Raw genomic sequence first — 26,498 nt, forward strand, 5'->3', positions numbered from 1 at the left:
GTCATCACGTAGGCGTGATGGATTATTAATTCAGTCTGCAGCCCCTCTCCCCTCTCTGGAGGCTGGGGGTAGGGCTGAAAGTGCCAAGCTTCTGACTGTGGCTTCGTCTTTTCTGGTGACCATCCAGAGTCACCTCAGGAGCTGTCAGGAGCCACGGGCAGAGACCAGATATCTGTATCTTGTTACATCACACTATGTAATCACATTTATCTTTCCTTGTTTCTGTTATAACTTATGCTTTTGATGTGTAACAAAATTTCCCTGTTTCTAGGCCACAGATCTGTTTTCTACATTTTCCCTTGTTAACTTTTGAGTTTTTCAGACTACCTAGGACAAGTATTTCCCAGACTCAGATGTGTGGATTAGCCTCCAGAGGTCTCGGTGAGGCCCAGATGTGTGGAACCCAGCTTCAGAGATTCAGAACCAGTAGGTCCAGGCGTGGCCTGGGAAATCTGCCTTCTAGCCAGCAGTCTGTGCCCTGCTGCCTTGGGCTGCTGTCCTGGACCCCGCTGTGCCTACTGGACACCCCAGCCCCCTTGTGGTGGTGCTGTGGGGAGGCCTGTTGCATCCTTCTCTGATTCAGGGATTCTGTCTTCCTGTGCCTTTATTCTTCTTTTCCATGATTTGCTTTGCTGTTTGGGAAAATCTGTCCCTCTACGTTTTAGAACAAAGTGGTGGAGTTTCTCATAGACTGATGGAATTTTGATTGGGTATCACTGAACTTACGGATTAAATTAGAGGCAGCTTGACACTTCATACTTTTGTCATCCCGTTTAAGACCATGTTTTCATTTAAAATCTTTTTCTCCACAAAGGCCTTGAGTAATCTTGTCTAAAATTTTGTATTCTTTATAGTTTTCCCTCTTTTGCAAATAGTATTTTTTCCCCTCTCATATTTTCAAGTTAATGCCAGTGCAGGAAAATGCCCTTGAGTTTTGTAGCTTGAGTTTGAAGTCAGCAGTCTCCCTGTATTCTTATGTTTTAATTGCTGATTGATTGCATTTTTAAAGTAAATGATGGTTTTGGTGCAGAGGCCAGAGTTCTTCCCTTTGTCTCCAGTGCCTCTCATTTCTGTGTTCCCTCTTGTGCCAGCCGGTGCATCTGTTTTTGTGTGAGATGTTTGGGGCATTTCTGATCTCACATTGAATTCTCTTTCTTTCTTTTTTAAGATTTTATTTATATATTTATTTGAGAGAGAGAGAGAGCGCGCGCGTGGGAGAGAGTGCATGCATCTGCGTGCGAGCAGGGGGAGGGGCTGAGGGAGAGAGAGAAACTTAAGCAGACTCCACACTGAGCGATCCCAGGACCCTGAGATCATGACCTGAGCCAAAACCAAGAGTTAGACACTGTAACCCACTGAACCGTCCAGGTGCCCTGAAATTCACTTATTTCTGAATAAGCGTATGTTTCCTGCAGATCGTGGTGTGTGGTCTTTGCCAACTCCATCCAAGTAAGGACCTGCCTATTCTGTCTTGCTGAGGGTTTTTTAAAAAATCCTTAATTAATAACTGTGTTCATTTCGAAAGTATTTGCTGCACTCATACTATGTCCCAGGCCCTGTTTCTGTCTCGGGGCACATAGTGGACAAACAGACGAAACTCTGTCCTTGCAGACCTCACACTCTAGGGCAGAGGAACAGATGGTTAATATCATAATGATGGGGTCTCCTGTGGGAGCCAGTAGAGTAAAGGGACTGGGACGGGTGGAGTCTTGAAGTTGACTGAAGCTCTTTCTGCATCCAGTGGTGTAATCATGGGTTTTCTGCTTTAATCTCTCAGTGAGGTTAGATTATTTGTAGATCTTCTGATATAAAATACATTTATTTATGACTGGTTTTGGAAAAGGTCTGTCAAGCTGTCCTCAGAGACCGAGCTTTTATAGAGAATAGGCTTGTAGTCGGGTATTTGTAATGGGCCTTCTGGCTGATGTACTGAAAATATGACCCTTTTTCTTGGTTTGTTACCCATTTTCTTTACGTTTGTTCTTGTGAGGGTACTTCTGAGGCCTTGCTTCTCTGTCTTTAAACCATGCTCAGTTTTATTTTACGGTGGTGTGTTTGTGCCTGGTGGATGTGCAAATCTGTGTAATGGGTTTTGAGATCTTGCTATCTTTTTTTTTTAAAGATTTTATTTATTTATTCATGAGAGACAGAGAGAGAGGCAGAGGGAGAAGCAGGCTTCCCGCGGAGCAGGGAGCCCGATGCGGGACTCGATCCCAGGACCCTGGGATCATGACCTGAGCCGAAGGCAGACGCTTAACCATCTGAGCCACCCAGGCGCCCAAGATCTTGCTATCTTTTAAAAATTAATGTACTCAACAAATGGGGAGTCTTTATCTTGTGCTTCTGGTTTTAGACTGTGTCCCCCAAGGTAGGACTATAGGCCCTGGCTGGACCTCGCACACAGGATGGAAGGGTAGCTGGCACACCAAGCTCCGGGCGGATTGCCCTGTTCAGGGTTTGGCCTTCTCCAAACTTTAACAATTGATTTTCAAAGTTAGTGACTAAGACATCATTTCATTATTACTCTTCTTTAGATTTTTTAATTATTATTTTTAAGTAAGCTCTGCACCCAACATGGGGCTTGAACTCACAACCCTGAGATCAAGAGTTGCATGCTTTTCTGACTGAGCCAGCCAGACGCCCCTAAGACATCATTTTATATATAATCTATTTGAACTTAAATCTTTGTACATGAAATGAGATGATTTTTCCTTGGATAGTTTTATGTAAACCACTCAAGGAATGGTAACTGTGTGTGGGTCTCCTCTGTTCACAGAGCTCTCTATGGCAGCCGATGGAGGCTCAGCAGAGAAGCAGGGCGGAGAGGCCCCTGTGGCCGCAGACAGCGAAGCCAACGGGTCCTGTGGAAAGAGCGAGGCTAGTGGTCACGTGACTGCAGCACAGCAGACTCAGGAGAACACGGTGGTCAGCCCACAGGAAGGGACCAACAGACTAGCTCGGATAGCTGAAAATGGGGTTTCAGAAAGAGACAGTGAAACGGGGAAGCAAAACCACATCAACACAGATGACTTCACACAGACTTCTGTCATCGGGAGCAATGGGTACTTCTTGAATAAACCACCCCTGCAGGAGCAGCCCATGCGGATTACCAGCACTTTGGCTTCCTCGCTTCCTGGTCATGCTGCGAAAACCCTTCCCGGAGGTTCTGGCAAAGGGAGGACTCCCAGTGCTTTTTCTCAGACGCCAGCCACAGCGCCGGCCAAGCTCGGGGAAGCAAGTAAAGACGCAGAGGACAAGAAGCCCATGGCCCCTGGTGCCGACGTCAAGGTTCACAGGGCACGGAAGACCATGCCAAAATCCATCCTGGGCCTGGTAATGCGATCCCTGTCGGGATGGGGTTGCTCTCGTGTCTGTCGTGTTGTTTCCTTCCTGTCTGTGTTCTCTTCTGTCACAGTGACGGCAGATGGACTCCGTGCGTGACGGAGAAAGGCCAGTAAATGGCAGTAAATGGCAGAGACAGCAGGTGGTTGTCTCTGGGCCTGGGAAGGTTAGGAGAGGCTGCTGACAGTTCAGGCGTGAACGATGAGCAGACGACCCCTCTCAGCCCACTTCTGGGCTTTGTGCTGCTTCTGGGTGCCTGTTGCCCACTAAGACAAGATGCATCACGTGCTTGCACAGAGACCTCTCCTCTTCTGCTTTGGGCCTGGGGGCTTTCATTGCAGCTCGGGGAGACTGAGCGCCGATTCTATCAGGAAATAAGTAGCCATGAAGTTGGTTAGGTTCTTGATGTGACAGAAGGAGGGGACAAGGGCACACTGAAGACATGCCCATGCCTCTGCTTTCATGCCAGGCTCCTGGGCGCAGGGAACAGGCAGCGAGAACCCAGCATCGTGCTGGGTGAGGCGGCTTTTGCCATCGGCGGGCATTCTGTGCCTGTGCCTGGTGCGTTTTCTCAGAATGTCCACAGTCATGTTTTGTTTGTTTGTTTTTTTAAAGATTTTATTTGTGTATTTGTCAGAGAGAGAGAGCGCACGAGCAGGGAGAGCGGCAGGCAGAGGGAGAAGCAGGCTCCCCGCCGAGCAGGGAGCCCAACGCGGGGCTCAATCCCAGGACCCTGAGATCATGACCTGAGCCGAAGGCAGACGCTTAACTCACTGAGCCACCCAAGCGTCCCCACAGTCGTGTTTTTCCCTCCCAGTTCTATGTTGATCTGGCTGGGGATGAGTTCTGGTCTGTTAGGTGTGTTCCCTTGGGATTTCTTGTACCTGGCATTCCTGGTGAGCATACTAAAGCTAGTCTGACTGTGTGGCATTAGTAGGTCATGTGCGGTTTCCTCTCTGCAACCTTCCAGGGCTGCACGAACAGGCCTGTGCCCACGGGCCCTGTCAGTCTGAGATGTATGTCTTTCCTCAGTTCTAGAAAAATGCTTTGTGCAGTTTTTCTTTCTGTGGAGCTCTTGACATGCTTTGATTTCTTCTTTAGCGCTTTACATTCTTGCTATTCATTCTATATATTGATGATTCCAGTATCTCTAATTAGTTTATTTAGTTACATTTTGTCTTACCCTTTAAAAGACGTTAGTTACAATTCTTTTATTGTCTCTGCTCTGACTCCTGCTTCCTCAGGTGAGAGTTTGTGTTGATGTTTCTCCCCAGAGGTGTGCTCGTCTTTCTTTCTGTAGTTTTGATTGCCTGACTGTGAGTTCCACTGCATTTCCCGTAGCTGCTGGCAGTGATTGTGGGGACCAAGGGTGCGGTGCTGGGCCCCTGGAGCTGCCGTGGGATCCCTGTTTTAGGATAGCCAGGGCTCGGCAGCCCGACTCCCGTGTCTCACCGTGTGGACCTCACCCCTCCTGGTCTGCCTGGCCCTGACTTGGTTTCCACCGTTTGCGGTATTCTTGTGTATGTTGCACAACTTGAAAAAACCTTCTTAATAATTAGGAATTCACAGGAAGCTGCACAAATAGTATAGAGAGACCCCATGTACCCTTCACCCGGTCTCCCCCAGGGTAACATTTTACACCGCTAGAGCACAGTGTAGATTTCTGTGAACACCCAGCACTGAACAGCTCCCAGTGCCTCTCTCCATCCCCACCCACCCTGTCCCCAATGTCCCCAAGCCCTGTTCTCCCATCTCCACAGCCGGGTCACGTCAGGTGTTCTGTAAGAAGGTGGGGCCTTTGAGAGCAACTCTGTTCCTGTGGGACCGACCACATTGTGTCAGTGGCTCCTTTCCTTTTCATGCTGAGGGCTTTTCTGTGGTGTGTATGTCCCAGAACTTAATTGCTCACAGGTTCAAGGGCATTTGGGGGTTTTCCAGTTTGGGGCTGTTACATTAAAGTTGCTCTGGACATTTATGTACAGATTTTTCTTTTTTTTTTTTTTTAAGATTTTATTTATTTATTTGAAGAGAGAGACACAGAGAGGGAACACAAGCAGGGGGAGTGGGAGAGGGAGAAGCAGGCTTCCCGCCGAGCAGGGAGCCCGATGCGGGGCTCGATCCCAGGACCCTGGGATCATGACCTGAGCCGAAGGCAGACGCTTAACCAACTGAGCCACCCAGGCGCCCCTTGTCTTTGCTCAGATTTTTCTTTAGACAGAAATTTTCATTTCCCTGGGTTAAATATCCAGGAATATAATTGCGGGTCATATGTTAATTGGATATTTAGCTTTGTAAGTAACTGCCAAACCAGATTCCCAACATTTTACATTCCCAGAAGCAGGATATGAGCAGTTTGGTTTCTCACATCGTTGCTGGCATTTGGCATCGCTGCTAGTTTTTATTTTAGCTGTGACACCTCATCATGGTTTTAATTTGAACACTCCTAATGGCCAGTGATGCTGAACATCTTTTCGTGTGCTTATTTGCCATCTGTATGTCCTTTTTCTTGAAATGTCTTTCATACCTCTTGCCCATTTCACAGCTAATTGTTTTGTGAGCTTTCAGAGTTCTGGGTATGAGCCCTTCACCATGGACCCGTTTGCAGACTTTTCTCGGTCTGTGACTTGTCCTCACCCTCCCAGTAGGGTCTTTCCTAGAGGACAGGTATCTCATTCTGACCAAGTCCACGTCATCAGTGTTTCTTTCTTTTATGGCTTGTGCTTTTGGCATCATGTCTGTAAACTCTCCACCTAGCCCTGGGTCCCAAGATTTTTCTGTAATTTTTAAGGAAGTTTTTAAATTTTTATAGTTTTATATTTTTATAAATATATGGTCTATTTTGAGTTAGTTTTTGTATTAGACATCAGGTTTAGAATAACATTCATTATTTTTGCCTGCCATTTTTTGGGTTACCATTATCAATTTTAAAATGGAAGTCAGAAACTTTACGTTATTTATCTGTCTCCTTGAAATTATACTTTTATTCTGTTCTCATTTCCAGGATTTTATTCTAATACATGTTTATTCTTGGGGATCTTTTATTGTCACTCTGTCATATTCCTCTGAGGAAAAAAAGGCAATTTGAAATTTAACTTGAAGAAATTTCTCTGACCGTATAGGCTTATCTAAGTGTTAGCTGTGTGCTGAGTTATTATAATTGTTAATGATGTGCAGTTGATTGTCACACATATCATTTGAGTCAGCTGTAGGGACAGAGGACAGGCGGGTGCTGAGACTTCAGAAGTGGATTTCCTGAAGACACACCTGGGAATTTCATCTGCCCCTGGGGCCCCATAGGAGGACGGAGGGCACAGTGATGTAGTGACAAGTCAAGGCAAGTCAAGGCAGTGGTGTTCCCAAGGGCCCCTCTGATATGGAGCCCCCTGGCTCCAGACCTGGCCTCTCCTGCCCTTGGAGTTCCCTGCTCCCCGAACCCAGTTCAGTCTCGTTTGGTTTTCTTGGGAGACCTTGTTTTATTGAAAATGGTGTTTTAAAATCAGTCATTCCAGTGATGAGTATTGCAGGCTTGTGATAATAAAACCATTTTGTTGGTAAGAGTTTAAAAATGAAGGCATGTTCTTGCTGCATGGCTGATGTCCCTTGGCAGTGTGGAGGCTCCTTCTCACCCAGTGTTGGTCCTGTCAGAAAAGCACCAGCACAGGGTGCAACTCATTCACTGTTTGGGCAGAGAAAGCAGAAGCTTCTGGAAGGGAACCTTTTTCCCTTGCATTGAAATGTTTGTTACTGTGTCCTGTGTTGCAGACTGTCTCCCTAGTTGAATTGTGCAAACTCCTTTGGGCCTCAGCATGGTGGCCCTCCAGCCTTCTCCCTTTTCTTTTTTTCTTTTTTTAAAGATTTTATTTATTTATTTGACACAGAGAGAGAGAGCGAGAGAGGGAACACAAGCAGGGGGCGTGGGAGAGGGAGAAGCAGGCTTCCTGCCGAGCAGGGAACCCGACTCGGGCCTTGATCCCAGGACCCTGGGATCATGACCTGAGCCGAAGGCAGACGCTTAACGGACTGAGCCACCCAGGCGCCCCTAGCCTTCTCCGTTTTCATCCCTGTCACCATTCTCCCAATCCGCTTTCACGCATAACCGCTGCCACTGGTATTCTCTAGGTTCTGGACAAAAGATGTGGCCTTGTTCTTGGAGCTCTCGGCCTGGTTAGAGAGGTAGTTTTGAATGCCGAAACTGTACAAGTCCTTGTTCGTTGCCACTGGAATTAAGCATCTGGAAGGAGAAGTAGGCTGGGCTAAGAGTGTTCACACTGAGCCGACATGGGTCTGGCTGGTGGCTCCGGGACTGGCCGCCTGGCGGAAGGGCAGAGCCGATGCACAGAACACTGGCAGGGTGGGGTGGGGTGGTGGGTAGGGCCAGCAAGGGCCAGACCCTGTAGACCTCCGGCACCTGGGCCAGAGCAGTTTGTGGCCACCTCCCTCTGTGTGGGGGGCTGGGGCTGGCTGGGTGCCCAGGGCTCCATCACAGCAGTGGGTGCCCCTCCATGCAGTCAGGTGCCGGCCTGCTGTCTCCATGGGAAGTAGATGTGTCTTTCATCTTTTTTGCTGTTGTCAGAGAGTAGAGCCCTGACAGAGTCTAGCATCTTCACCCAAGTTCAGCAGCTCGTGATTTTTTTTTTTTTTCAGGTTTTCAGAAATAATCTCTTAAAGATTTTGTGTCTAAGTGAGAATTAGCCTCACATGACTGTTTCCTCCTCAGGTTTAATTTTTGCCCCTCATTTATGTATACTTTAAAATCATCTTTTGCATTTCTTGTAAGAAGAGATGTTGGAGGCTGAGAGTCATTGTGGCCACACAGTCAATGGGGGTAGTTTGCAGGAGACAGAAAGGAACATTACCTGACTCCTTTGCTCCAGCAGTGACTTCTTTAGGGACAACCTGGTATGTTTGAGAGAGACTGAAGGATTTTACAGAGTTGACAAGTTACATGTGAACTGTGCTCTATGTGCCTAGGGCAGGTTAATTATGAAGGTGGTGGGGAAGACGGTGGTGTTGGGCGAAGAAGGAAGGGCACTCCAGGACTGGGCCACATTCCCTACCAAGCGACAGACAGGGTCACTGAGCTGAGTGTGAGTAAGTCCCCCAGGCTATCGCCCCAAGAGCTGGAATCCAGGCCACCCTCCCAGGTAGGCTCGCTTTTAAGGGCAGGGATATCAAGGGCCTTTACACTGTTGTGCGGCCCTCCTCTCTGTCTGTCCCCAGAACTCGTTCGTCTTCCCAGGCTAGACTCTGTTCCATCAAACCCTGTTCCCAGCCCCGACCCCCGAGTCTGTGGGTCCGACTCCTCTGGCCTCCTGAGAGTTTCCACTCATACAGAATTGGTCTTTCTGTGCCGGGCTGATCTCACTCAGTACCACGTCCTCCAGCTTCATCCACGTTGTAGCAGGTGTCGCGATTCCTTCCTTTTCAAGGCTGAATAATGATCCATGGTGTGGACGGACCACGTCTTGTTTATCCATTCACCTGTCAGTAGACGCTGGGACTGCTTCCACCCCTTGGCTATTGTGAGGAGCGTTGCCGTGAACACGGGTGTGCAAATACCTCTTCAAGATCTGCTTTCAGTTCTTTTAGGTATATATCCAGAAGTGGAATTGCTGGATCACATGGTAATTCTATGTTTAGCTTTTTGAGAAACTGCCGAACTGTTTTCCACAGCGGCTGCACCATTTTACATTCCCACCAGCAATGGTTCCAATTTCTCCACATCCTTTTCAACATTTTGTTTTTAATTGGGTATAATTGACAGTTTTCTGGGGTTGTATTCTTTTGTTTTTTTTTTTTTTTTAATATTTATTTGGGAGAGAGAATGAGAGAGAGAGAGCGCGCACAAGAGGGGGGAGCGGGAGAGGGAGAAGCAGGCTTCCCGCTGAGCGGGGAGCCCAGTGCGGGATTCGATCCCGGGACTATGACCTGAGCCGAAGGCAGTCGCTTAACCAGCTGAGCCATCCAGGCGCCCCTCTTTTGTTTTTAATAGTTGCTATCCTAATGGTGTGAGGTGATACCTCATTATGGTTTTGATTTGTATTTTCCTGATGATCAGTGATGTTGAGCATCTCTTCACGTGTGTAGTGTATGTCTTCTTTGGAGAAATGTGAGATCAGATGCTTCGCCCATTTTTTAATCAGGTTGTTTGTTTTGTTGTTGAGTTGTAGGAGTTCTTTATATATTCTGGATATGAATTCCTTATCAGGTATGTGATATGCAAATATTTTCTCCCGATCTGTAGGTTGCCTTTTCATTCTATTGATTGTGTCCTTTGATGAACAGAAATTTTTAATTTTGATCAAGTCTGATTTATCGGTTTTTTGTTCTTGTTGCCTGTGCTTTTGGTGTCCTATCCGGAAATCATCGCCAAATTCAACATCATGAAGCTTTGCTCCTCCTTCTTAGAGTTTTATAGTTTTATTTATTTATTTATTTTAAAGATTTTATTTATTTATTCATGAGAGATAGAGAGGCAGAGGGAGAAGCAGGCTCCCCGCTGAGCCCGATTCGGGGCTCGATCCCGGGACCCTGGGATCATGACCTGAGCCGAAGGCAGACGCTCGACGACTGAGCCACCCAGGCGTCCCGAGTTTTATAGTTTTAGATCTTTGATCCATTCTGAGTTAGTATTTGTACGCAGCGTAAGGTAAGGGTCCAACTCCATTCTTTTGCATGTGGAGATACCCCTTTCCCAGCACCATTTATTGAAGGATGCCTGTTTCTTCACTGTTGATTGCCCCTACTGTGCGTATGATAAAACTTGGTTAAATGGAATTTGACATGAGATCCAGCTATCTCAGGGCTGTAGGTGATTTTAGGGAAGCCAGTGGAGGGGAGAGGGTTAGTTGTGTCTAGGCAGTCCAGAATGAAGGCAGCACCGCTAACAGGGATGAGGGTTTTAATGACAGTACTACAGGCTGCCGGGGTCTTGGAAGGCTGAGACTGAAGACAAAAGGTAACTTTAAAAATGTAGTCTGTTGTGGGGGGCTGTTGCACAGTGCAGCTGTGAAAGCGATAGACTGTGAAAGCACCTTACTTAGTAATACATTTAGCTACGTCAGCGGTTCGCAGGCCAGGTAGACATTATTTCAGGGTTCATGTGCCGCATTTGGTCACTGCTGCCGCCGCTTCCTTTTGCTCCCTGTCCCCGTCAGCGCCATCTTTGGCTTGTAGACGCTGGCCCGTATCCTCCGAGGGGTGACCGGGTACGTGCGCCTCAGAGCCAGGGGCTCTGTGATGACAGCAGGCTTTATACTTTGTCTTCTCTCTTTCATCTCCTCTCTTGGTCACGGCAAGTTTTTGAGGAAAAGAGCTGCATTTTGGGGGCATGTTGTTTCAGTGGCCATCTGCTTGTGTGTAATTACGGTTATTCATTGTCTTTGTTTTGAAGCATGCAGCCAGTAAGGATCCCAGAGAAGCTCGAGAAGCTCGCGATCATGAGGAGCCAAAGGAGGAGAGCAACAAAACTCTTTCTGATTTTGGACGACAGCAGCTTTTACCCCCCTTCCCGCCCCTCCATCAGTCACTACCTCAAAACCAGTGCTACACAAAGTCACAGACAGGTAACAGGGGGACCCGACAGCCGTCTTTGCTCTGATGGCGGGTTACAGCCCCGCACCTTGCCGAACTAGAAGCGTGTTGACTAAGTGCGTGTGTGCCCTAGATGCGTGGCAGTTGGAGTCCTGGCCCTTCTGTGCTCACCTGTAGACCTGCAGAGGAATGTCGGACCTCTGTTCTAAAAACTTGACTAATCCCTGCATTGCTTCCTACGCTTGTCAAGCTCAAAATGAAGGTTGTTTTCATTGAGTCTTATCCCCTTGTTCTAATAGGGTAGAAGACTCTAGATTTGAGAACTTCCCTCTGTTTATAAATTAAGTGCTGTTGGAAACACACCGTGTATTGTGGAGACCTTTGAGTTAAGGTTGTGGAGAAGGGTGCTTTGGTTCTGTTACCAGCCACTTTCCCTGGGTGTTTCTCGATCTTTTGAGCTGGCTTCTTTCTGTTCATGGTCAGTTGAGGGGATGGGTGAACATTTGATCCCTTGTTGGGGCCTTTGTAGGAGGTGGGGCTGCATGAGTGGCCCCACAGGGAGGATGCTGGGGTGGCGTATCTCAAGCGAGGGGCCTCCCTCTGGAGCCTCTAAGATAGCCACACTTCCTACAGAGATGAGGTGACTCTCCCCAGTGCAGAAAGGCCCTTTCTGTGACGTCTTCATGCAGGTCAAGCACTCCTGGTGTGGTCACCTCCCGGGAAGGGTACCAAAAATCACAACTTCCATGCCTGCAGGTGTCTCCTTTTTCCTAGGGAAGCGTCATCACAGCTGCTTTGCCTTATTACAGAATCGCTGGTGCGCCTTTCAGAGTTGTGGGAAATACAGAAAGCCTACCTGCTGGTCAGGTGTCTTGGGATGGACAGGGCTTGTGTGGACACAGCCCTCCGTGACTGTGTCCAGGTTCTAGACCACTTGGTCTGCTTTCTTCAAACCTCACTCCTTCCCCTGCCCTGCCCTGCTGTCTTCCCTTGGGGGGTGGAGGGAGTGTTGGAGCCACCTTGTTCGAGTTTAGATTTCACATCATCCCTATTAGTATTTTAAATTACTGTGGTCATGGCCCCAGAGGTTCTGTTAGCTTCCCATCCTGCCGCAACACAAACAGGAAGGCTACGCAGACTCACTGAGGGGCTGCAAAGCGCATCTTACTCTCCGTCCTGTGACTGTACAGGATGCGCATCCCTGCCTGGGCACATCCCTGCATGGCGCCCAGTCACACTGTTCTAGCATGAGATGGACAGAGCTGCGTTTCCTCGTGACCATTTATGTGCCCAGAGCCACCCCAGTGAACACAGTGCAGGGCTGCGTGTGTGATTGTCCTGGATGTCCTGTGTGGCCCTCAGCCTGGGGTTGAGGCACACCTGGTGTCCTCGGTACCCCGTGCTCACGGGGCTGTCTGTGTGGCCCTTGTCATGGTGTAGTTCACGCTCATGCATGCTCTTCCAGCGCTCTTTTCTTCCACTTCTTAGAGTGAGAACAGAATGGAGCATAGGTTCTGCAGTCCTTTAGTACAGTGCCTCTGTTAAGTGGTTTTCAGATTTTTTAAAACCCTGGAACTTTTTAAAAAATAAAATATTATAGAGAGCCTCATTCTATAAAGCCAGTCAACCTGGAGCTGCTTTATCTAGAACAGGGTGGAGAGCCCTGAGTCCCCAGGAGCCCCAGCTTGTCTGGAAACCCCAGACCCCCAGCTATTTGCTTTTCCCTGTGCTGTGTCTTCCTCGACCTTTTGTACCTGCATAGTTTGCTTCAAGGATTTCTTTCCCCTCAGTTGGTGAACTGCTGGGCAAGGTGGAAGGTGCTGGGGAAAGGGTCCAGGAGAGGACAGACTGGCCAGTGTTGCGTGGCTACACTTACTTTAGAGGTGGACACATCTGGAGACTCTGCAATTTACTCCTTGTCGTGGGTGAGAAGTCTGTCAGGCGGACAGATGAGGCCTATCCCCAGTGACTGGCAGTGAGGCCACTGTCCCTCCTTAGCCTCACTCTTGCAGCCACACTGTTCCTGGGGACGGGACCGTCCCGAGGCAGGGGACTGGGTGTGGGAGGTGCTCCAGGGCCCTGCTTCTGATGATCGGTGAGTTCTCCCTTGCACTTCTCCTGCTTATAGCAGGGTGATCATGTTGGCCGTCCACACAGCTTAGTGTTTTATTGTGAGTAAAGCAGATGATCTGTAAGGTACTGTCAGTTTTCTCTGTGCAACTTAGGACAAGTGAGAAATGCCTGTCACTGTTGTGGCATGCTGATGATTTTGGTAATCAGATTTTGTGAATTATCACCTACCTTTAAAAAACATTTGAATGGTATTTCTTTTCCTTTCTTGTCCCCTTTTGACTTTTTTTTTTTTTTAGCTTGCTTGCCTTTTGTTTTAGCAGCTGCAGTATCTCGGAAGAAAAAACGAAGAATGGGAACCTATAGCCTGGTTCCTAAGAAAAAGACCAAAGTATTAAAACAGAGGACGGTGATTGAGATGTTTAAGAGTATAACTCATTCCACTGTGGGTTCCAAGGTAAGGCATGCCTGCGTTGTTTGTATGTGTGCTTGGAAATCCACGTTTGTGTCAGGACCTCTCTGGCCACAAGAGCACCACGTGAGGTTGTCTGTAATTTGATGACCTCGGTCCCTTTTGAAGGAACCCAGGCTCTGAGGTGCCTCGTTCTGGGGCGCAGCCTCTTTCCCAGTGCTCCCTGACCCCTCATCCCTCACCCTTTCCTGGCTCTTCCCCCAGTGGCAGAGTCGCTGCATCCCACCTTGCAGGCCATGCCCTGGCAGGAGTTGGCAGGTTGCTCCTGATGCTGGGGTTCTTCGTGACAGTGTGCTCTTTCCCATGTTCCAGGGTGACAAGGACCTGGGCGCCAGCACCCTTCACGTGAATGGGGAAAGCTTGGAGCTGGACTCAGAGGAGGACGAGTCGGAGGAGCTTGATGAGGATGAGGACCAGGGGGCCGAGCAGGCTGCTGCATTTCCCACAGAGGACAGCAGGACCTCTAAGGGGGGCAGTGTGTCAGAAACCGACCGCACCCAGAAGGTAGGCCTTTTTCACCCCCTCGGGGAGGGACTACAGATGATGGGTCGTTGGTCCTGTGAGGGGCGGTCTGGCCCTTCTCTGCCGCAGTCATTTCCCTGTCTTCCTTCTGACTTGGGTGTTTGCATTCTGTTTATCTTGAAGTTGTAGATTTATTTTCATCAGAGGAGTGTTTGCTGTCTTGTACAGCACTCTTTGAAGTAAACGTCTGGAGCTTGTTTAGGTTCTAGATGGACAGGCATACACTGAGGGCTGACTGTGTGCCAGTGGCAGCTGCTTGTCACTGGCCTTGGTGTGACTGACCTTGTTCAGTCCTAGGCGCACCACAGGTGCATCCCCTTGCACGTGAGGCACTGACGCTGGGAGGGGCTCTTGCTCCTGGTTGGAGTGAGCTTCCAGGGCTGCTGACTGGACCTGCAGAGCGGTCGTGTGCAGTCTGCTCACACCAGGTGTATCTCGGTGTGCCTGGTGTGTCCTCATCACACAGTTCACTCATGTCTACGCGAGGATGTGCTCTGGGAGGGGGCAGGTGCTGGCTCAATCACAAGTCACTGTCTGCAGGTGGCCCTGGGGGCTCAGCACTGGGCAGGGTCTTCAGGAGTTGTAGGGGCAGGCCCGAGTAGAACACAGTTCCTGAGTAGATGCTGACCACTGGGTGTGTGTTTACGCTCTTAGTTTGGGGGGGGTTGAAGTAGATGAGGAGGAGAAGGAGGAGTTGAGAATCAGGTGGTTGGTTGGAGATGGGTGTGATTGGACTGTTTTTTGTATCATACTTTTTTGAGAGAATTTTGGACCATCTTTATATAAGATGGGCTTTTGTATCTGATGAGGTCTCCTAAAACTAATGGTAGGCAGAGAAGTTCCAGGTGATCTCATTGAAATAGTGACCTGCTTGAAATGTATAATTTCGTGGATTAACTTTTTACATTTTGAGTCAAAGTGCTGTGCTCTGTAGGTACAGACTTCCCTTCCAGCTCTCAGAATTTTGGGGGGTGTCTTGTCTTGTGTTGGAAGCCACGGGTAATAGTCTATTTATGATTTCTGGGTTCTAAATAAGATACACATTCTTTTTCACTGGTGATTTTTAATAAATTTGTGTAAGCTGTCTTCTTATACTTCATTGGTTTCATTTTTTATGTATAAGTACTTGATTCATGTACATTTGTTTTGGGATAAAATATGAGGTAGATATACTCAAAATGGGTGTATTTTATGGTATATGAATTCTATCTCAGTAAAGCTTTTTAGGCAAAATGTGAGGTCAGGGTCCCATGGCTTCCCTCAAAATGGTTATAGCCACATTATGTGAGCACCATTTATTGACTGACGTTTCTTTCCCCTGAAGATTTAAAACGTCGCCTTTATCGAACACCATATGGCATATAGAGCTGACTCGGTTTCTGGATTCTCCTCTTCCAGAGAGAATCTGGATGCTGAGTAATACTGAGTAACTCTATACATTGGTATAAAGGAAAGAATTAAATGGATAGCAAGCCAACAAAAAGAATCAAGAAACCAGTAAAAGTAGAATCACAAGGACAGTGTGGCCAAATGGAAAACGGAATAAGATAATAGGAACAAATCTAAATAAATCAGCAATAGTAATAAACAGTAATGGGTTTAGTATGTGAACTGCTTCAGAGAATAGAGAAAGATGGGGATGGACACTAGCTCCTTCTGAGGCCAAACCGCTTTCAGTCCTGGAACAGTATTGGTTAGACACTGGTTTATTACAGGAAACCTGTCGATAAGACTTACCACATTAACAGATTAAATGAGAAAAACTAGCATTTTATAAAGTTCAGCTGTATGTTTTTTGGATTTGGGGGATGACTTTATGATTCCAGCTGTGACAAGGAACAGTTCACTGATCAGAGAGTGACTGCACCTCTGTGCCGCCCCCCAGCTCACAGGCCTGAGTTGTCCCAGCCTTCCCTGTGGGCCCTCCGGTCCCCGCAGAATTGTCTTCTTGGTTTCTGTGCTTCATGTAAACGGGATCATGCATATGTTTTCCTTTTTCAGAGTGTGACTTGTTTTACTCAGTATTACGTTTGTGAAGTTTATATTATTCATTCATTTTCATTGTTACGCACAGTGGATTATAAAGTGGTCTGAGGGGTCTCTTTCAGAGGGGACCCATTCACAGGGTCCGTGGGGTCAAAACTGTTACTGTCATAATGCTAAGACACTACTTACTGTTTTACCTCTCACTCATTGGAGTTACATTGTGGTTTAAACATTTCTCAGTTTAAATTTGTACAGTAGTAAACGTTAGTAGACGTAACCCACATCAGCAAAAGTGCTTTGTCATTCCCCGTAATTTTTAATAGAACGAAGGGTTTCTGAGACCAGAATGTTCAAGGGCCACTACGTTACAGTATTTCTTTGGATGACTGTTCAAATTTATGTATCCATTCCTCTGTTGGTGGACATTTGGGCTGTTCCCAGTTGGGGCCTTTACAGATGACATTGCTGTGAGCATTCCTTTTTGTCCGTGGGGGGCACACCCACATTGGGATTGCCATGTCATGTGACCAGTGGTAGGCATAGCCACGCAGCTCTCCCGCTCTCAGCTGTGCGTGCATGAGTGTCCTTCTGTCGCACTAGCTTGATACACTTGGTATTGCCCAGCCAGTGAGTAGTGGTGTTGCATTATAGTTCTGATTCACATTTTCCTGATTTCCGAGAAGGTTGGGTGCTTTTTTACATGTTTATTTGCCATTTGGATGCCTTTTTTTTTTTTTTTTTAAGATTTTATTTATTTGAGATAGAGCACAAGCTGGGGGGCAGAGGGAGAGGGAGAAGCAGGCTCCCCACTGAGCAGGGACCCCACACAGGGCTCGATCCCAGGACCCTGGGATCCTGACCTGAGCCGAAGGCAGATGCTTAACCGACTGATCTACCCAGGCTCAATCTTTTTAAAATACAAATTACCCAATGGTATTTAAAGATAGCTTATATTAAATAAACCTAAAGATATCAGAATCCTACCCCCCCTCAAAAAAGGTTACTTAGTGGTGAACATTTTAAAACATTTCTGATGTCAATAATAAAAAGAGGGAGGGATTGCTCCTTTCTCCCCTAACATGAGCGCTGCAGTGTTGATTATTCTTGCTGTGATGCTGTAAAATGAGAACCAGAAGGAAACATTAATATTTAAAAGGACAAGGGAGAGGAGTTTGCCAAGAATATAATCATCTGTCTTAAAAAATTCAAGAAAATCAGCTGAGGAACTATTATAGCTAGTGAGCTGAACTTAAATGTGATCAAGACATAAAACCATTCCTTTTCTTTGTAGCTGCAATAGCCAGTTAGAAAATGTAACGACAACAGTATCAATAATAGCAATAATGTCTAGGGCTATTTTTTAACTTTTCTAATAGAAAATGTCAAGCTATGCAGACATACAGATAATAGTGAACAGTTGTTAACGCTTGGCCAGTCTTGCTTATCCACACATGGATTGTCTTTTTTTTAAGATTTTATTTATTTGACACAGAGAGAGAGAGCACAAGCAGGGTGGTGGCAGGCAGAGGCAGAGGCAGAAGCAGGCTCTCCCCGCAGAGCAGGGGGAGCCCGATGCAAGACTCCATCCCAGGACCCCGGGATCATGACCTGAGCCAAAGGCAGTCGCTTAATGAACTGAGCCACCCAGGCGCCCCACACGTGGGTTGTCTTGAAGCAGATTATTTCCATACGGATCTTTAAAAGAAAAGGACTCTAAAAGCAAAAATCACAGTATCACACCTAAAACTTAGCTGTAAGTCTTTAATACCACGAGGGTACTTAGCAATAAATTTAATAGGAAATGTCAATTCCCTAGAAGAGAAAACTGAAACTTTCCTGAAGGAGGTTGGAAAGGAGACATAGATTCACATTAAGATCTGTTACTTGTCTGAGAAAAAAGCCATTGTTTGTCTGAGGGAAGACCTTTTATTTGCCTAAATGAAGACCCCTTGTTTATCTGAGGGAAGACCTGTTCTTTGAGGGAAGACCCCTTGTATGTCTGAGGGAAAACCTGTTGTTTAGCTAGGGAGGACCCGCTGTTTGTCTGAGAGAAGACCTCTTGTTTGACTGAGGGAAGACTTGCTCTTTTCCTGAGGGAAGACCCATTGTTTGAGTGAAGACTCCTTGTTTGAGGGGAGACCGCTCTTTGTCTGAAGGAAGACCGCTTGTATGTCTGAGGGAAAACCTGCCGTTTGTCTGAGGGAAGACCTCTTGTTTGCCTGAGTGAAGACCCCTTGTGTATCTGAGGGAAGACCTGCTCTTTGTCTGAGGGAAGACCCCTTGTTTGCCTGAGTGAAGACCCCTTGTTTGAGTGAAGACCTCTTGTTTGTCTGAGGGAAGGCCGGTTACTTGTCTGAATGAGAAGATCATTGTTTCATCCTCCCCACGTTGCCTCTAAGTCCAGAATAGTTCTCATCAAGACCCTCAGAGGACTTTCTATAGAATAGCTGATGTGGGAATTGTGTGCAGCAAGCACAGGGAGAAAAAAGAGCAGTTAGAACTACTGGAGAGTGATTAAATGGGGATTTGTGCAGGAATGGGAAAGCATTGAGTGAGTGGAACAGGAAATCCATAACAAACCTATTTGTATGTGAACATACAGTTTACTCTAAGGAGGGGGTTTTAATTTTTGTTTATTTTTTAAGGATGGGTTTTTAGTTTGTGGTCAGGGGATCATGAACTTTTCAGTAAATGTTATTGGGACAATTGATCTTTTGGGGGAAAAATAGAGGGGAACTGTCGCATCATGTCACATAGGAAATGTAAATTCTGTTCTGGAATTGGATAGTGGTGATGGTTGCACTACTTGGAATATACTAAAACACTGAATTGTACACTTTTTTTTTTAAAGATTTTATTTGAAAGAGAGAGAGAGTGAGTGGAGGGAGGGGTGTGGGAGAGAGAGAATCTCAAGCAGACTGTGCGCCGAGCATGGAGCCTGACCCAGGGCTCGATTCCACAACCGTGAGGTCATGACCTGAGCTGAAATCAAGAGTCGGACACTTAGGGGCACCTGGGTGGCTCAGTCGTCAAGCGTCTGCCTTCAGCTCAGGTCATGATCCCAGGGTCCTGGGATCGAGCCCCGCGTCGGGCTCCCTGTTCCATGGGGAGTCTGCTTCTCCCTCTCCCGCTCTCCCTGCTTGTGTTCCCTCTCTCACTGCGTCTCTCTGTCAAATAAATAAAATCTTAAAAAAAAAAAAAAAAAGTCGGACGCTTAACTGACTGAACCACACAGGTGCCCCTGAATTGTACACTTTAAAAGCATGAATTTTAGAGTAGGTAAGTTATATTTCAGTAAAGTTGTTATTTAAAAAAGTAAATTACAGAAGCTTTAAAGTGTCAACATAAAATACCGAACTGTGGAAGAAAATGTTAGAAACTGTTTTTCTAATCTCAAATAAGGAAGGCCTTCTAGTGCCAGACACAGATCCAGAAGCGACAAAGAGAAAGATGAGAGGTTTGACTTGTCCAGATAAAGTCTCAGTATTTTTGTATAATAAGAAAGACCAGAAGCAAAGCTCCACTTGATAGGGAAAATTTTTATAACATTTAATAGGCAAAGCATTGTTATCGTATATGTGTGTAGCTTCTCCTAATTAATAAAGCAAGTACCCAGTAGCAGTAGGGACTGAGGGTTTGGTCGCATGAGACAAAGTGGAAGAGGTAGGAAAGTATGTGAAGCCATGGAAGTTGCTCAGTTCCTTGTGTACTTGGGGAATGAAGACCACAGTGATTGTGCGACCCCTTGGAGGGCTGGTTGTGCCTCTCTGGGCATTGCTGATGGCAGTAGTCTTGAACTCCACATTTGTAGAGAGGAGTGTGTGTCTGTTGGTTTGTCCTGGGGGATCTTAGTTTGTGTAAAACGCAGCCTCAGAGTGAAACTGAGAAGGGTGTGCCTCGATTAGGGAATGGGGAAGTTACTGGGTGCAGCCCCACAAAGAGCCAGGCTGAGGGTGTGTGTGTTACCACATCCCTGCCTCAGGGGGTAGGTGGAGAAGGGGTGAATGGATACCCATATATTTTAGTGTTTTTGCATTGAAAATGTATTCATGTATTACCTGTGTGGATAGAAAAGGTAAATACAGCAAAAAAAAAGGAAAAAAAAGTACCTATATTGCTTTGATATGGAAATAATTCCAAAACATATTTTTAGTTAGAAGAAAGTTTCATTCACAAAATTGTGTTTGGTGCTCTGCCAGCCAGCAGGCAGAATCATGCTTCTGTGTTCAGGCCCATTCGTGCCAAACATGGGCTGGAAGGACTGTGAGCAGCACTAGCATGATGGTCCTGGGGGCTGAACTGGGCTCTTGGGTGGGTTTAAAGGGTAGGTTTTGCATTTTGTATTATTTTTTGGCCTCTGGAAATGTTTTTACTGTGTATTTTGTTACTTTTTAATTGAATTCTCCTACACACAAAATGCATCAAGTGCACTAGTCTTCAGCATACAGATGATGGTCTATTACGTGCCGAGGGGGCTGCCTTCCAGATCAGTACAGAAATACAGCAGAGGAGCGGCCCACCTGGGACGGGCTCTTGGGCAGCGGTCAGGCAGGACTCGCAGCTGGTCCCGGTCACTTCGTGGACACAGCACCTGTGTCCTCTCCCGCCCCCCAGCCCGCCTGTGCACGTGCATCTTCAGCGCTGACTGCCAGTGTGTCCAGTAAGACGTGTTTTTATCAAGTCACCTCCACTGAAGGGTCTCATTAGTTGTGTTTTCTTTTTGGCTTGTTGTGCGGCTGGCCAGACGGACGGCGAGTCTGAAGAGGAGCAAGAGTCAGCCGGCACCGGGGAGGAAGACGAGGATGGAGATGAGTCTGATCTGGTAACCCCAGCCCTGCACTCTGATTTCGTGTTTGGTGGCAGAGTAAAGCAGGAGGCTCTGTAGTCTGTCCAGCCCTTCACTCAGCCGTCATTGCAAGTGTGTGCTTGGAATCTGGGGCCGTGATGGCAGATCTCATCCCAGACCTTGGGAGGGAGCATGAGAAAGACATCTGAGCAGAGAGCCAAAGGAGATGGGCTTGGCTCAGGTCCTCATCGGGCAGGCAGGGCTAGGGGAGGGAGGTTGGGGCTTTGGTGTGTGAGGGGTGGTAGAATGGGTAGGAATTGGCAGCAAGGACAGTGGCCGTGATTCTGCCCTATGACCAATGTGAGAGAGAAGGAAGGATTTGAGGTGTCTCAGGATTAGAGCCAGCAGGACCTTCTGTGGGCTGGTTGTCACAGGGAGGTAAGCGGTCAGAGGGCAGGGGCACTGGGTCTGTGGGGATGGGGGAGCAGGGGCTTGGAGATGGGGAAGAGCACAAGCCTCAGTCAGGATGGGGCCCAGAAAGCACCCAACAGGTGAGCTTGAAGCAGAGAAGGCGGAGTTGATGTGAGACGGGAGGGTCATGTTGTGAGCTGAGAAATCCTCCCAAGAGGGAGACACTGGTCCCTGGCATCAGTGTGTTGTGTGGGTAGATGAGGTGAGGACTTGGAAGGGACAGTTGGGTTTGGGGATAAGCTGCTCTTTGTCTGGAACGGCACCTTGAAGCAACAGTGAGCTTGGGGGCAGTGCTTGAGGAAGTTGGGTCTGAAATTTTGCAGTAAGGAGGGCAGGGGTGAGGCAGAGGAAATGGAGTACAGGGTGCATGGGGCCACTGGTGGGCCACCGCAGTCAGAACTGGGCACCCAGCACCGCGCCTGGTGTACCTCCTGCTTTCCTCCTTTCTAGCGTCTCTCTGTATCCCTAGGGAGCAGGGGTCGTGTGATTCTCCTTGTAGACCAGTTGAAGGTGGTGGCAGTTCTTGCTCTGCGTCTCTTTGTAGATGCCCTTTCTGCATCTTAGGTTTTAGAAAGGGTCATAAAAATCTTAAAATATTGTAAAATTAACTATAATTTCTTTCCTTATTCTCCATGTAGATAATTAGTGTGGACATAGATTCTGAAGCAGATTGAGGCATTCATTGTTCCTTTTCTCATGAGCAGAATGGATGCATATGATTAAAAGTGGATTCTCTCACTGAGCTTATTTATTTATTTAGTTCCTGACTAGAACTTTCTCATTCTTTCTTGTGCCAGATTCGAGTAAGATTTATAAATTCCATTTAAATGTTCTTGGCTTTTCTTTTCCTGTAAAATAACAACTTAGTGTGATTTAGGGGAAAACATGAGTATTTTTAAGAATGGGACCAGAAAAGTGTCTGAAAGTGAAATTAATCTTCTAGTTGAAGAACCAAGATATAGCAGGTATTTTATTTTGCAAGGAAACAAAACTTCTAGTACCTTTTGCTTTCAGGAGCTCCCATGCTTTGCTTTTTCTATTCCTGCCCCTTTGGCTCTCAGAGTTCTGAATCCAGTATCAAGAAGAAGTTTCTCAAGAGGAAAGGAAAGCCTGACAGCCCTTGGATCAAGCCGGCTAGGAAACGGAGGCGGAGAAATAAAAAGAAGCAAAGCGGTGTGCTGGGTAAATGTGGTGTCCACATTCGAGGACTGTCTGGGTGGGAAATGGGCCCATGGGAGGCCGTCCGGGGGTGGGGTTGGGGTTCTGTGTAGGATTTCATTTGGAAAAGGGGCTTTACTGTTTTAAGGGGAAAAAAAAGTATGAACTTCATTAGAGACACTCAGGTGACCCTCAGGTGGCTTCCTTCTGGCAGACCTCCCTTAATGCTGGTTTCATTGTTGAGTGTTGAGCTAATTGGGATTATTCATCTTTTTCCTTGTGTGACCAGGAATCTGTGGCTTCTGAACATTGTATGGTTACCGTGGCTGCCCTTGGTGTCAGGTGTGGGCAGTGCCTAGGTCCACACAGTGGCTTTCAGCCCTTTGGTCAGATTCCCCTGTTCTGGAAGTAATTTTGTTAAAGGGGATGCAGGGAAGGAAATGACCCTGAAATCCAGAAGGTGAGCAAGCCTAGTGGGCCAGGGGTCGCTTCTGATGGCTTTGTTGCAGAAGATTGGGCATGTGCTGTAGTGCACGTGATTCAGGTGCAAGGTGGTGAGTTTCCACACGTGTATGACCACGAGACCTCCACCACAGTTATGTCGTGAATGCTCCTGCTGCCACTTGGTGGCCTTTCCCTCTCCCCAGCCAGCCCTCCCCATCCCTAGGCGCCTCTGCTGTACACTCTGTCTGCAGATTGGTTAGCACTGTGTAGGACCTCATCTGAGTGGATGACTGGGGAGGTGCCCTTGCCCTGTCTGTCTGCTTTGTGCGTAACTGTTTGAGTCATCCACGTTGTAGTACCGGTGGATCGTTGGCCAGGAACGATTCCGTGGTTCACTCTTCACCTGTTGGTGGACGCTTGGGCTCTTTCCTGTGTTTGTTTCTTACATTTGTATACAGTCTTTATTGATCAGACACTTTCGCTTACCTTGGGTAAATATTTAGGAGTGGACTAGCTGAGCTGTATGTCAGACTTTAGGGAACTGCCGAGAGGTTTTCAGCCAGAGACCGGAGTACCGCCCTCTGTCTCCTCACGTTCCCACAGCGGCACGAGAGCTCTGCGCCTCTGTGTCCTTGCGACACTCGTCAGGGTCGGTCTCTGGTCCCATTGCTGCTGGGGCACCCCAGGCCTCGCCGTGCCTTCACTGGGTGCTCACCTCGTTGAGTGGTGAGGCTGCACACCATGGCCTCGTGCGTCTCCTTTGTAAAGGGTTCTCTGTTTTGCTCATTTAAAAATCAGATTGTATACCTTCTCACTGACTTGGAAGAGTTCTTGCAAGATTTCGGATACAAGTCTTTGATTATGTACACATTTTGCACATATGTGTGCCTAGTAAATAAAGAAAATTTGTTGAAGTCTAATTTATGAATTCTTTTCTTTTAAAATTCCTGCTTTTTATGATCCCAGAAATCTTTTACTAAGTCAGGTCACAAAGATTGTGTCCTGTATTCTCTTCTTGAAGTTTTACAGTGTTAGGCCTGATGCGTGCATCTCTGACCCATTTAAGTTAGCATTTGTGTGTGCTCTGCGGCAGGCCGCTCCCCTGTTGCGTGTGGATGCCCAGTTGTTCCTGCCCCACTGCTTAATTTGACTTGTTTCTCTGGGTCGCCCTTCGAACCTTTGTTGACAGTGTGGGGGGGCTGTTTCATGTGCTTGTTTATCTTTACGCTCATACCACAGAGCCAAGGAGCTTGTTCTGATTCCACAAACATTAGCCGTTCTTCTCCAGCCCCCCAATGCACAAGCAGATTTGCTAAGTGGATGTCAGGGAGGCAGAGCTAACCCCAAAGCACAGAGGAGAGCTGTGTGTGGAGCCCGTGAGCCTCCTGTGAGCTCCATCTCTTTCACTCACGTTTCCTTTTCTCTTCACCACGGACGACCGGCCAGTGTGGCTTTTCTGCTCGCTAACAAACGAACAGTCTTGGTAGACTTAAGACTGCATGTAAGATGAATGCTTGAATGTTTATTCGCATAGGGGCTCAAATTTTATTTCTTTGTGTAGGGTGTTTAAAGTTGCCCAGACTACTCGTATTCTTCACATGTGTGGTGATGAGCTGAGCTCTCACAGTGGCTGGCTTCATCCTGTCTGTCCATGAGCTCAGGTGCAGGAGGCGACATGCGTTCACAGGCCCCGGGTACCACATTGCTCTGTATTATGGCTCACTTATTTCTGATCACCGACATAATATCAATGACTAGTGTTTGGAAGCTTGGCTGTGAAAAACAGGCACCTGCCCTTTGCTAGTGTTAGATATTATCCTGAGTGAGTGTGTACTGTTCACAGGCTTCCTCCGTGAAGTCTGCTCACAACGGCAAGAACCCATGTGGGTTCTCCAGGAATGGTGGACGGGCCTTGAGGGCACAGGAGGCCTGAGTCTGGGCAGCGCCCATTTCACAGGCCCCTCAGTTGTATTCAGATTGCATTGCCCTCTAGAGCGTGATGCCCTTCATAAAGCACCATGTCTGACAGGTGGATACGTCCCTGCGGCCCTGCGTCCTTTCCCTTTGAATCCCGAACTCAGATGTCTTTGGGATTGGGCAGGTTTCCCAGCAGCGCTGCACCGATGGGGTGGCTTCTCAGCCACTTTACATCAGCTGGTCTTTCAGACCTGCAGATCAGAGAATTCTGTTTTATTTTATTTTATTTATTTATTTATTTTTAAAGATTTTATTTATTTATTTGACATAGAGATAGAGAGAGAGAACAAGTAGGCAGAGAGGCAGGCAGAGGGAGAGGGAGAAGCAGGCTCCCCGCCGAGCAGGGAGCCCGATGCCGGGCTCGATCCCAGGACGCTGGGATCATGACCTGAGCCGAAGGCAGCTGCTTAACCAACTGAGCCACCCAGGCGCCCCTCTCTGTTTTATTTTTAAAGTAGTAGTTACAGAACATTTATGTACTATGTTTTATGTTTCCTTGGTTGTTTGATTGGCCTTTATCTGACTGGTGTAGTTACAGAGAAAGATGTTTCCACATGTCAGTTCCTTGTTTTTCGTGATACAGCTCCCCCTCCTCCCATGAATAGTCTGTGGAAATGGGGGAGTTAGCAAAATGAGGCGCAGGAAAGAAACTGAGCGAGGCTGCAGTGTCCTGGACAGGGGTGGTGTTGGAGTTTGTGGTTTTGCATGGGTTAATTAGCCTTCCCCATGGTCTCTGCTGGAGAGGCGGCCCGCATGCAGTGTTTCACAGGCCCCTTCTGAATGCAGGTTCTGAAGCATATACGTCATCTTCAGGAAGCGCAGAGCAGACGGCGCCCGGAGACAGCACGGGGTACATGGAAGTCTCTCTGGACTCCCTGGATCTCCGTGTCAAGGGGACGCTGCCCTCACAAGCAGAAGGTGAACCTCTGTGCTGTGACCAGGCTGGGCACCATCTTGCTCTTTGTTTGCTGGGGGCGGCCTCATACTAACGTGATGCCCTCTGGTGGGTAATGATGAAACGTTCGATTAACTGCATCCCGAAAAGGTGGCCGAGTGGATGCACTGGGGCGCGTTTGCCCAGTCCCCCACGGCATGGGAGTGAAACGTCGCCCGTAAGATCAGGTTGTTGGTGGTCATGGCTTACAACACGTCCGCCCGTCGGTCAGACGCATTTTTATGTAGCGTTCCTGCTGGAGAGGGGTCCTCCCGCCCTGGCTGTGTCGGGAGATCACTGGTGGTTTAATTTTGAATAGCATGGCTTTGTCATCGTCTCTGACTCCGATTGTGATTGGTGTTCAGGTGTGTTCTGTGCTGAAACAAAGGGTACACCTAGTGCTGGTTTGGGCCTTGAAGGTGCAGGCCTACCCACAGCTCCCCTGGTTCTGGGCCTGGAATGCTGGGGGTGCGGACAGTCAGCTGGCCCGAGTTGTGCGGGGCTTTCTCTCCACCACTGTTTGCTCTCTTTGAACCATTTAAAAACCTTTCATCCGTGAAAAGGAACTAATCACTGACTATTTTGGAAAATCTGTTTAAAATGTAATATGGGGAAAATGTAAAATCCTAAAGGTATTTACACTCCACGTGGACCTTGCAGTTGTGGGTTGTGTGCTGCTATAGGAGTTTAACCTGTCAGTCTTCAGAGGACAAATAACTGGCTTTTTAGGGTTTGGAACACTAGAGAAATTTTGATCGCCTCTTTAATGTGGGAAATCACACCTTTAGGCGTAAGACACATTG

General features: G+C 47.5%; 1 protein-coding gene across 7 annotated transcripts in view; it reads left to right on the forward strand.

Moving 5' to 3' along the window:
- Positions 1–26,498, forward strand: part of EHMT1 (euchromatic histone lysine methyltransferase 1) — a 139,476-nt gene that overhangs the window by 65,810 nt on the left and 47,168 nt on the right. For 3 of the 7 annotated variants that reach the window (XM_081804033.1, XM_081804034.1, XM_081804037.1), the window contains 7 exons: positions 2,777–3,333; positions 10,736–10,907; positions 13,245–13,402; positions 13,730–13,921; positions 20,670–20,747; positions 22,244–22,364; positions 25,548–25,679. In XM_081804033.1, the coding sequence (XP_081660159.1) occupies positions 2,777–3,333; positions 10,736–10,907; positions 13,245–13,402; positions 13,730–13,921; positions 20,670–20,747; positions 22,244–22,364; positions 25,548–25,679 (1,410 nt within the window). The remainder of the gene's footprint in view (positions 1–2,776; positions 3,334–10,735; positions 10,908–13,244; positions 13,403–13,729; positions 13,922–20,669; positions 20,748–22,243; positions 22,365–25,547; positions 25,680–26,498) is intronic. The other 4 variants (XM_081804031.1, XM_081804032.1, XM_081804035.1 and 1 more) reach the window with 4 other exon arrangements.

This window comes from Leptonychotes weddellii, chromosome 14, assembly GCF_054177405.1.
Source record: "Leptonychotes weddellii isolate Sample4059 chromosome 14, ASM5417740v2, whole genome shotgun sequence".
Classification (NCBI taxonomy): domain Eukaryota; kingdom Metazoa; phylum Chordata; class Mammalia; order Carnivora; family Phocidae; genus Leptonychotes; species Leptonychotes weddellii.